This window comes from Perognathus longimembris, chromosome 8, assembly GCF_023159225.1.
Source record: "Perognathus longimembris pacificus isolate PPM17 chromosome 8, ASM2315922v1, whole genome shotgun sequence".
Classification (NCBI taxonomy): Eukaryota; Metazoa; Chordata; class Mammalia; order Rodentia; family Heteromyidae; genus Perognathus; species Perognathus longimembris.
In genome coordinates this window covers 72123174-72134967 of record NC_063168.1, presented here as the reverse complement: position 1 = coordinate 72134967, position 11794 = coordinate 72123174, and the positions used below count along the sequence as shown (strand labels likewise).

Genomic DNA, 11794 nt, shown 5'->3' with positions numbered 1-11794 from the left:
AGTTGGGAGGTTTGGTGCTGACTTCCAAAGCCTTTGGCGTGCAGGGCAGAAACCAGAATTGTGGGACTGTGCTTGCCATTCGCCCAGTGCGCCACCCCAGTTCCCCTTCCTTTCTTTCTGAAACTGCTGGACACCCATTTTCTTAACTGAGACCTCGGGGCTCTCAAACGCCAGCTCTTCCCCTACAAAATGGCGTCTCCTAGGAAAAGCAATCCAGCCCACTCAGGAGAGAGTTTAAGGGTTCAGTTGAACTCCCAGAAGATTAAGATTATTCCTAATGCCTGCACCTCAGGATGTGACTTCGTGTGGGAATAGGGTTGTTACTAGATGACATCATCTTTTAATGAAGGTTGTTGGCTAAGATAAGATACTGCAATGAGGGAGATGCCTGGGAACAGAGGAGACTCACACACGCAGTCGGCCATGGGACGCTGGAGCAGAGGCTGGAGTGAGGGATAGCACGGCTTCCCCAGGAGCAAAGTTGGAAGAGGAAGGAAGGCTCCTGAGCAAGCCATGGCCGTCAGGGTCAGATTCGGAGCCTCTGGGATTGTGACAGAATAACGGGGATTGCTTTCAGCCGTGCAGTGGGTGAGACTTGGTTGAAGCAGCCACGAGAGCCTGACTGCGGTGAGCAGCAGTGGCTCTGTCTTTCACAGTCCGGCCAGAGCTTCCTGGAAGGGACACGCACGTTGATGGCGTCAGGGTCCTGAGACCCTGATGCAGTGGACTCTCCACTGCTCCTGGTCTCGCCCAGACAAGCAGCCAGGCCAACTACCACACAAACACGTAGGCCATCGAGAGACGTCGATCACAGAGTTATACTCAGCCTTTAGGAGCCCTTGAAAAGAGTGACATCTAAGCCAGGCACCAGTGGCTCACGCCTGTAATCCTAGCGACTCAGGAGGCTGTGATTTGAGGACCGCAGTTCAGAGCCAGCCCAGGCAGGAAGGTCCATGAGACTTTATCTCCAGTAACCACCCCCCCCACACACACACAAACACCCTCAAGTGGAGCTATGGCTCAAGTGGTGGAGTGCTAGTCTTGATGAAAAGAAGCTTGGGGATAGCACCCCAGGGCTGGCACACAAACCAAAAACATTTTTTCAGAACACATATACCAAAATCGAATAAGAGTTATCTCCATGGCATGAGAGATTGTTTTTCTTTCATTCATATATTTTTTTAAATTTGAAGTGATTCCAGATTCACTTACAGTTTTTTTTTTTTTCTTTTTAAAGGAGTTTCTGGATACAAGGGTAACACCTGTGATTCTAGCTACTCAGGAGGCTGAGACCTGGACGATTATGCTTTGAAGCCAGCCCAGGCAGGAAAGTCCCTATGACTCTTGTCTCCAATCAGCCACCCAAGGCCAGAAGTAGAGCTGTGGCTTAAGTGTGCCAGCCTTGAGCAAAACATCTAAGGGATGGTGTTGAAGCCCCGAGTTCAAGCCTCGGCACTGGCACAAGACAAAAAAGAAAGGAGATTCTGTGCACTCTTTGAGGCTCTGACGTCAGGTTTTAGATACAGTACCATTCTATCGCTGCATGAATCCTTCATATCACTGCTTTCCAACCAGTCCTCCCTCTCTCCCTCCCTCTCTCCCTCCCTCCCTCCCTCCCTGTTTCCCCACAGCCTGGGGGCCCAGCAACCACTATACTGCATTTCTCTCATTTTGACAGCTACTCTACAGGAAGCTCTTGTGGGTGCTAGGTATTTCACAGGCATTTCCCCCCACATTCATACTGTCATTTAAGTCTTAAAATCTAAAAGAGGAGTGTGGAAGGTTCCAGAGAAGCCGGGAAACTGCAGCAGCAGCAGCCATGCCCAAACAACAACCACAGCACAACAGCACCAGCTAAGGATTTATTGCGTACTGGCGATGCTCCAGGCACAGGGTGAACCCCTTGGGCCCCGGGCCGCACTACGACCCAGGCGCTGCTACTCAGCTCCCTATGCAGGTGAGAAAGGAGGCCGGCAGGCCCTGGCCGCTCAGTGGCTGCCCTGGGTTGCCGCTGGTCCAGCCGGCTGCACGGCCTGGATTAGTGCTCAGCTAGGGAACAGCCAGTCCTCCCCTCCGCTCGTTTAGTCTTGTATTTCATGCAGATCGGGGCTTTGGGGGGGGCTTTGGGGGGGCCTTGGGGGGGGCTTTGGGGGGGCCTTGAGGGGGCTTCCCACTCCTTGATGCTGCATCCACTAGGGTGGGACTCCGAGGCTTGCGGGGATAACGGCATCGGGGTGCGGTGTTTGCCACACAGGGACCAGAGGCCTTCCAGAAAGAGCTTCCTGAAGGAGGGGGACATGGCGTTGTACAGCAGGGGGGTGACCGCCGGGCTGACGTAGAAGAGGGCGTTGCTCACCATGTGGAAGTAGTGGTAGAAATCGTGGAGCGCGCTGGAAGAGAAGCCGGGAGGGAGGCCTGGTTAGAGGACGGAGGCTCCTCCCAGTGCCAGTCCCTCCTGCGGAAGGAAGCATGGTGGGGGGGGGGGCTGAGCCCCTGCCTCCCCACCTCTGGCTGCCCTCGCTTATGTTTTGCCGCCCCCGGTGTGGCTCCCAGCCCCCAGCACAATGAAGACGACGACCAGGGCTATCCATCCAGGCCACGGAGTCCAAGAGAAGCCCCTTCCTAAGAAGTCAAAGAGTCGGGGCTGGGCCTGTGGTCATGCCTGTAATCCCGGCCACTCGGGAGGTGGAGGGAGGAGAATCGTCATCCAAGGCTAGCCTGGGCAACAGTGAGACCCTATCTGATAAACGAACCAAGGCAAAAAGGGCCAGGGGCGTGGATCAAGGGGTAAGGCACCTGCCTAGTGATTGCAGGCCCTGAGTTCCAACCCCAGTCTCACACACACACACACACACACACACACACACACACACACACACACACACAGGAAAGTCCTCCTGAGAAGCCCTGCTCCTTGTGGAGAGTTGCTCATGGTGGTAGAGCGTGGTGTGTGCACACAACATGGAAGTGCATGGGCGTGGAAGGCAGGCACCAGCTAGCTCCTGAGACGGCGCTGGGCACAGTGACCTCGGGGCCATCTGGGGGCCATGTGGGGGTCAGTCCTTGGTCGCATGCTTGGCTTCCATTGATGATCCCAGGCCCAGTGATTCCCAACGTGAAGGTAATGGAATTCCTCTCCTCTATTTCAGAAAAGCGGATGTGTGTGCTGCTCTCGATCTGGGGCTTTTTAATTCGCTCCCAGAGCGCCATTGTGTGACTTTCCTTCTCTCTGCTCCCATCAAGGCCCTTGCCCCGTTCCCTAGCTTGGAGGCTTTTCTCCATCTCAAAGTCAGGACCCCCGTGGCCCTGCCCGACAGCCTTCCAGAAGGCCCCTCGCTGGCTGGCAGGGCCTTACCGCGTCAGGACGCTTTCTGGGCATGCCCAGTTCCCCACTTTCCATGGGGAGATTCTGAGGGTGCAGAATGCACAGGACCAGCTAGACCGCAGGCCAGAGCTCCAGAGGCCCAGGCGACCGAGGACAAATCTGGAGGGCAGCGGACACCCCGGGCCCAGCCCACTGGGCGCCTAGCGGCGGCCAGGGCTCCCCAACACACTTACTCACTCCATCCATCATCAGAGACGTAGCAGTACACGAGCCTGCGGGCGTGGTACGGCAGCCAGCAGACGACGTAGACGGCCACGATGGCTCCTGAGAGACGAGGGGAGAGGAGGGCGTGACGACAGAACAGACACGCCCCTTTATCTCCCAGGGGGCACCATGCCCAACACGGCAACGGCAGCGCCCTGGGACTTGTTCTAGAACCAAAGGAGGGCAGGGAGGGGGGACTTGCTTACCTCACAGATCCCTGTCTGGGCTTGCGCTCTCTCTCGCTCTCTCTTTCTCTCTCTCTCCCCACCCCCTTTCTTTCCGTGCTTGGGTGCAGGTCATGGGGCTTTACCTCTTGGCCTAGGCCCTGTCCCTAAGCTTCTCGCTCAAGGCCAGCCCTCTACCACTTGAGCCACAGCTCCACTTCCCTGAGCTTGTTCTTGAGTCTTTCACTAACTCAGTCTTCTAGAGGAAGGTCCATTTCAACCAGGTCCTGCACACCGTGTGTTTCCGGAATCTTCTACCAGCTTTCACTGAGGTCTGCTTGTATTTTGGGGAACAATACTCGCACCTGGCTGTCTAACCTCCTCTCCGGAAGGATGTAAATGTCTGTCCCGCCTTGCACGACGTCTCCTGCTCCACCTCTTCATGGAAGGCCCCGCCATCCGCCCAGCACTTAAGTCACAAAGCAGAGTCCTCCTAATCCTCCTCCTTGGGTTTCTCCCCTCCATTCCTTCCTCATCTCCCCTGCTACTGCTCCATGCGGCCAGGGTCTCTGCTCCAGTAACTTCTGACCCCTCACTTCCTGTGTCCTTTGCAGATTCTCTTACAAGGCTAAATTGTTCCCGCTCCTCACAAAATCAAGCGAACAGATTGGTGATGTAGGATGGGAAGGGAGAGTTGGGGCCAGGTCTCCATGTGTGCTGCTCCCTAAAGCGGATGAGGCCTTGATGAACAGAATTCGAGCCCCTCACCCCCTACCCCCACTCCACACTTGTTTTGTCGATCTTGAGGCTTGAACTCAACGCCTGGCTGCTGTCCCTGCCTGAGCATTTTTGCTCAAGACTCACACTCTGCTACTTTAAGCCACAGCTCTACTTCTGGTTTTTAAGTAGTTAATTGGAGATAAGAGTCTTATGGACTTTCCTGCCTGGCCTGGCTTTGAACCATGATCCTTAGATCTCAGCCTCCTGGGTAGATAGGATTACAGGCATGAGCCACCGGTGCTCGCAGAATTCCCCTTCTTGGAGCTGGGAATGTGGCTGCGGTAGAGTGCTGGCCTAGCAGGCCTGAAGACCTGGGTTCGATTCCTCAGCACCACATAAACAGAAAAAGCCTTAAGTGGTGCTGTGGTTCAAGTGGTAGAGTGCTAGCCTCGAGCAAAAGAAAGCCAGGGACAGTGCTCAGGCCCTGAGTTCAAGCCCCAGGACTGGCAAAAAGAAAAAAAAGAAATTCACCTTTCTCGCTTTAACTATCTCATTGCCTTTGCAGATAGTCTGCTGGTGGGTAGAGAGGGGCCATAATTTGCTAGAGTCACCTGGGCAGGGGCCAAGGGAGGCCGGCCGTGGAGTGACAGAGGACTTAACTGAGAACCCGGATGCTGTTCTGAAGGCGGCGGATCTGGCTGGCGTCCTTGTGTCTCAGCAGGCCGGCCTGACCCCCCAGGGTCTTCCTCCAGGCGATGAAGCTCAGGAGGCCCTCCTCATTCAGAAGCTCCAGGTGGCTGGGGATGGAGTTGCTGGGGGCCGAAGACGAGGGCACCTGAGAGTAGAGTGCCATCAGGTGGCTCACGGTGACCCCGTTCAGGAGAGCCGTTAGTGCCAGAGGGAGCACGAAGGATACCAGCACGTTCACCTGTGGAGGCAATTCCAAGGGTCATGGGCTGCTTGTTGGGCTGCTCCCCAGGCCCAGAATTCGCATCAGCAGCAGTGAGAGATGGAAGCACCAGAGGGCAAGGCTGCGGGGGCTCTCAGAAGGAAGGGAGAGGATAAGACAGGTTAAGAACATCACATCATCAAGCACATCATCCTTAAGCAATAGGGGTTTCAGAATGGAAGCGAGCAGAAAAGAAAGATGGGAGAAAATGATACGTGGGGAAACCCACATTCAAGAGAAGTTTCCTGAAACCGAGGGATCCAAGCTGCTAGATCAAAGAAAGGCTGCCCCAGTGCCTAGAACAGTGGCTAGAAAAAATCCACACCAAGGCTCAATCCCAGGATATTTAGCATCCTGAAGATCTTCAAGGAAAACATCTTGAAGCTTCCTAGAAAGGAATGACACTGACTCCTTAAGCCAATGATTGAAGCTAGGAAATCATGAGTAACATTATAGAGTTGGTGGGGCAAATAACTCCCACCTTAGAATTTTATACCCAGCCATAGTAGCCCAACATGAAAACTAAACAATTTCTGACCTGCAAATTCCGTGTGTGTGTGTGTATCTTTTCTCAGGTCTCAGAAGGCTACAAGAATACATGTCCTAGGTCAGACAGTGGCACATGGCTGTAGTCCCAGCTACTCAGGAAGTAGAGACAAGAGGATCTTGGTTTGAGAACAGCTCAGGTGAAACGTTAGCAAGATTCTTATCTCAAAAGCAAGCCAGGCATGGTGGTTATACTGCATCTCTATGGTAGAACACGAGGCTTGAGGGGCAGGCAGGAGTTGTTAATGAACAATACAGGCCTTGGCTTGCTGTGTGTTTGTGTGTGTTGCCAGAGATTGAACCAAAGGCCTCCTCTGTGCCATGCAATCCTCTGCCATTGAGGTATACCCGAGCCTTTGATAGTTCTTAGTTGAAGCAAAACAACTTTATTTAAAGAATGTCCTAAAATGTTCAATTAAAAATTCTAAAATGTGATCAGGTGCTGGTGGCTCACGCCTGTAATCCCAGCTATTCAGGAGGTTGTAATCTGGGTTTGAAGCCAGCATGGACAGTGAAATCTCCTTCCAACTAACCAGCAAATAACTTTCATCTCCAAGTAACTAGTGCAGGAGTGACTCATGTGGTAGACCTCCAGCCTTGAGCCAAGAAGCTAAGCAAGAATGTGAGGCCTTGAGTTCAAGCCTCAATACCAGCATGTCACAAAAGGATTGCAAAACACATGTGGTTTAGCTAGGCACCAGCGGCTCACGCCTGTAATCCTAGCTACTCAGGTGGCTGAGATCTGAGGATCAAGATTCAAAGCCAGCCCGGGCAGGAAAGTCTACAAAAGTCCTCTCTCCAGACAACCACCATGAAGCCAGCAATGAAACTGTGGCTCAAGTGGCAGAATGCTAGCATTGAGCAAGAAAAAGTTCAGGGGCAGCTCCAGGCCATGAGTTCAAACCCCAGCACTGGTGCTTGCACACACACACACACACACACACACACACACACACACACACACACACACACACAGAATGTGTTTTAGCATTTTTCCCTTTTCAATTCTAAGGCCCTTTTATGTCCTGTTTGCAACTAGTTCTAAAACAACAACTGGATGAAATTTTTAATGCTAGTGTAAAAAAAGAGTCAGTACAAAGAATCTTCAGTGATCTCCAGCATTTCTAAGGGCTTTTCATCTTCACGAAGGCTCACAAGCAGTTAGAGAAAGAGAAAACACTCTGCCTGGCGTCTCCCTCAGTTTGTCCAACAGCCAAACAGGTTCATTCCAACTGCAGACGGCCAGGGAGGTCCAGCTTTTTTGTTTTGTTTTTCTTTCTCATCAGGCTCTGATTTGGGTAAGGAATTTGACAAGCTGAAAAAAGCGATGTTGAGTCCCTCACTCTAAAACAAGGACTCCTGCCAGCCAGCTCTGAGGTGATTTTTTTTTTTATAGTGACTAGACCAAGTGTCTTCTGAAGCAAGAGTTTTCTCTGGGCTTGGGGGTTAGCTGTGCATTATTCTGTGTACTTGTTAGGACTACAGATCACATCTGAATTTCCTCTGAAATCCTCCTAAATGTTGGGTGTTTAGGTCTCCATTATATCGATGCAGAATTCCATTAAAATCCACAAAGCTGGATGTTTTGTCTAGTTTTGTATGCGGCCAAAGAGGACTAGTGTTAATGACAATAAACATTGCACTTGACGTCGGTGGTCTTGTAATAATGCACCCTACTGTTCCAGTACCAGCCGCTTTGGGAAAACATATTATTCTAGTAGGTGTTTCTGGAGCTCAGCACCATCAGACTATTACAACTCCAGATGCAAACCTACCAACGGTTTCAAAGACAAGTGGAAAAACAAAAAAACTGAGCAGAGCCAAGATCAGAAGATCGGGCTCTTCTTTCTCAGTACTTTATTTTATACCCACCTCCATCCCCTTTATTAAGATAGCCAAGATGAATAACTCTGGCTACCAACCAACTTTTATCCTTGATGCTTAAAAAAAAAGTAGAAGGCATAGGTCTGCTGCTGACACCTCTGGCGGAAGAGGAGGGAGGAAGAGGCAGAAGAGAAGGCCGGGAGAGACAGCTTCAGAGGCAGCCCGCCTGTTTAGTGAGGTGTCCCCAGGAGCCAGGCACTGTACCTGGCCGGGAAGAAAAGCTGGAGATAAACTCTCCAGGGGAGAGCAGGGGAAGCGAAGGAAAGAGGGGTGTTTGTGGGGGACAGGCCTTGCTGTGCCCTGGGCACCGTCCCACGAACATGCGACTTTCCCAGGGGCTGCCACGGTGTGTTCTTGCGTGAGGACAAACCTGAGTGTGCGGACACCTTTCTCTAAGTCAGGGAGGGGAAGTGGATTGTCCCCTAGAAGCCAGTGAGCCCCTGGTTTTGACCAGACGCCCCAGGGCTGTCCCCACACCCTTGCCCTAAACCCTCCCTTTTCCTCTCTCTTCATTGTGTTTTTATCCCTTGCAAAGCTCAGAGTCCTGACTCAAACCCTCCGTCCCCTCCCGCCTCTTCCATGGCTGCATTCTTTAGTGTCAGAAATGGGGTCTAAATGTTTAAATACCCAGTTCTTTTGAAAAACAAATCAATTATAAATGAAGGATCAAACTGAAAAAAAAATTTCCATTAGGCTTCTGGGTGGTGGTGGTTGGGGGGGGGGGAGTACCCCACTTGTATTAAGCAGGACGGAGTGGCTCCACAGAACGTGCTTGAAATGTGAACTCCTGGCCTGTGAAAAGCAAGGCAGGGCTGAGCTGCTGGAGATCCAGCCTGGGAATGTGACCCGAGGTGGGAGGGGGCCGGGCAGGAGGCCCGGGGCTGTTCAAGCACACTTGTGGGGAGGTGAAGCTGGAGCGGGGAAGTCAGTTCCACCCCACCCCCCCTGCCCCTCACCCTTCAACTCCACCTGATAGGGGTGGCCTGGGAAGTGGGGTGGGGGTGGGGACTGCTGAAGCTGCAGCCGGCTGGGACCCGGTAGCCGGCTTTTTGCAAGGCGCCCTAGCCAATTGGTTCACAAACGCAGGAGCGTCTGAGCAAGCCAGTCTTGCAGGGAGGGGAAGAACCACAGACCCCGAGTTCATTCGGAGTTCAAAGCTGGGCTTTTCTCCAGGCTTCCTGCCGCCTAGCTCCTTCCTAAAAACCTTTGTAAGCCGCCGGGCATCCGTGGCTCACGCCTGTGATCCCAGCTACTCGGGAGGCTGGGATCTGAGGCTGGCAGGTGGAGGTCGGCTCAGTTCGTAAAGTCCATGAGACCCTTCCCTCCAACCACCCAGAAGGGCGGAGGACGCCCCCATCCCCACCCCCACCCTCACCCCCACCCCCCTCCCCAGCCCCATCCCCACCCCCGGGGCCGGGAGGACGCCCCCCCCCCCCCGGCTCCTCCCCACCGGTCCTCTCCCTTACCTGGACGTAGGCGCGGAGCGCGGCGCGGCTGGCCAGCACGGTGCAGACGCGCGGGGCGGGCTGGGGCCCGGGCCGGGGCTCCCCGCCGTCGGGGGCGGCCTGCAGCTCGTGCCTCTGCCCCACGATGGCGGCGGCGGGCAGGGCGAGGCCGAGCGAGGCGGCCCAGAGCAGCGAGAGCAGGCGCCGGGAGCGGCGCGGCGTGAGCAGGCGGCGGGCGCGCAGGGGCTGGCACACGGCCAGGCAGCGCTCGGCGCTCAGGCCCGCCAGGCCCAGCACCGAGGCGGCGGCGCCCAGCTCGCGCAGCACGTGGTAGCCGCGGCAGCCCAGGTCGCCCAGGGCCCAGGGCTCGCGGGCCCACACGCCGTGCCAGAGCTCCACGGGCACGCCGACCAGCAGCAGCAGCAGCGCCGCGAGCGCCAGGCTCAGCACGTGCAGGCGCAGCCGCCCAGCGCGCCCCGCGCCCGCCTTCAGCACCACGCGCGCGGACAGCGCATTGCCCGCCGCGCCCAGCGCCAGCGCCAGCGCGTACACGCCCGACAGCAGCACCTGCGCCCAGGCCGGCGGCGGGCCCGGGCCCGCGCTTCCAGGGGGCCCCGGGCTGCCGCGCTCCATCCCGCTCCGCGGCCCGCGCGCGCTCCCTCCCTCTCTCTGCGCGCCGAGCCCGGGCGGGCGAGCTGCCCGGGGCCGCCTCCTCCTCCTCCTCCTCCTCCTCCTCCTCCTCCTGAACGGGGAGGACCGGCGCCCAGCCTGCCAGCGACTGTCACGCGGCTCCATGGGGTTCATGGAGAACCGGGGGGGGGGTCACGATTGGAAAGGGGGCTTACTTTTTCTTCCGGGGGGGGGGGTGGAGTCGGTCCTGGGCCTTGAACTCAGGGCCTAGGTGCTGTCCCTGAGCTTTATCACTCAAGGCTCACGCTCTGCCACCTTGAGCCACAGCACCACTTGTGGTTTTCTGGTGGTGACGACATAAGAACCTCATGGACTTCCCTGCCCAGCTTGGCAGATCCTCGGCTCTCAGCCTCCTCACTGGACCTGGTTGTCATTGGTGGCGCTGGACACCACCACCACCTATTAGCTATAGTGTGTGTGTGTGTACTTGAACTCAGCGCCTGGGTGCTGCCTCTTGGTTGTTTTTGCTCAAGCAGAGTGCTCTACCTCTTGAGGTTCATCTCCGCTTAGGGCTTTTTGCTGGTTCATTGGGGATGAGACTCTTCGGGACTTTTCTGCCCCTGCTCGCCTTGAATTACAGTCTTCAGATCTCAGTCTTCTGAGTAGCTACGATGAAGGTGTCAACCACCGGTGCCTGGCTCAGACAGTTTTAGTTTTTTCTTTAACTTCTTTCAAACCACGCTTGCCACTTTAAAGCATTGCCTTCACGGAGGAATTTCTGTGCAGATTAACTGAATAAATCCAGCCCTCAATCTCATGTTAATGCAGCACACATGGGCCTGGGTGCAGCTTGTGCCCTCGGCTTAGCAGGCCGTGGGCTGTGTCTGTGTGTGGTCTGAAAACCAGAGGAAGATTCGGCCAGGTGTGGGCACTTGGCCAGCATTAAGGTTTGGCGACCTGGCTGTGTCCTCCTGCCCTAGGCCCCAAGGACATGTTTGTCACTGGCAGGTACATGCTTGTACTCCCTAACTCCCTGTCCTAGCAGATGCATGTGTTTCTCACTAGGCAGGAGAAAAGAAGAAGTGTGTTTAGCCTGTCTTAAAACTTTTCATTGTTCTTTTCTAAGCTCACGGGCACCACCACAGCTTGAGAACTGGAAGGCCCCCTACAGGCCTTGCCCTTCTCCCTGGGGGCACCCAGTGTTTATTGGGGGCCAAAGTGCATTTAGACCCCAGGCCTCCTGACCTTGGTCTTCTGCAAGCTTGTTTTGGCCAATGGGCAATTAATTTAATCTTCATCTGGAGACACAGCCAGGATCCACATTGAGACTGAGAGCATTAAGCTTACTTTTACCTCTGCTCCTGCACTACAAAGGTGGAGTAAGCACAAGGAAACAACTCAATGACCTCGCTGAATTGAACACCACCCATTATAGGACTCAGCAGTTAATGAATGGGTGAGTTTGTTGTGGATGTGTGACCTGGGCCACTGACCAGGCCCTGGGCTTAAAAGGACCCTGCTCTGGGCTTCATTTTATTATTGTCCTCTTGAATTTGATTTTTGAACCAGGGTCTCTGCTATTTAATTTGGTCCTGAGTGCTGTAAAATCTGTAACAGGTTCTTCAAATTACCAGCCAGAGCATCCACAATGAAACATCCCACAATGAAACAACCCACAATGAAACATCCCACACTGAAAGCAAGCTGAGAAGTGGCCAGACTGGCAACAGTATAATATCATGCTTTGGATGCGTAAAGTTCCACTGTGTATGTATATCACATTTTCTCGATCGTTTGTCCATTGAGGGACATCTGGGCTGATTCCCTATCTTGGTTATGGTGAATAGTGCTGCAGTGAACATGGTTG

General features: G+C 54.5%; 1 protein-coding gene across 1 annotated transcript; it reads right to left on the bottom strand.

Annotated features, from left to right (window-relative positions):
* Positions 1-526: 526 nt before the first annotated feature.
* Ntsr2 (neurotensin receptor 2) lies at positions 527-9930 on the bottom strand. The gene is given in 6 exon segments (XM_048352235.1): positions 527-771; positions 2157-2235; positions 2237-2390; positions 3559-3649; positions 5134-5401; positions 9319-9930. Coding segments are annotated over 6 exon segments (1449 nt in total).
* Positions 9931-11794: the final 1864 nt, after the last annotated feature.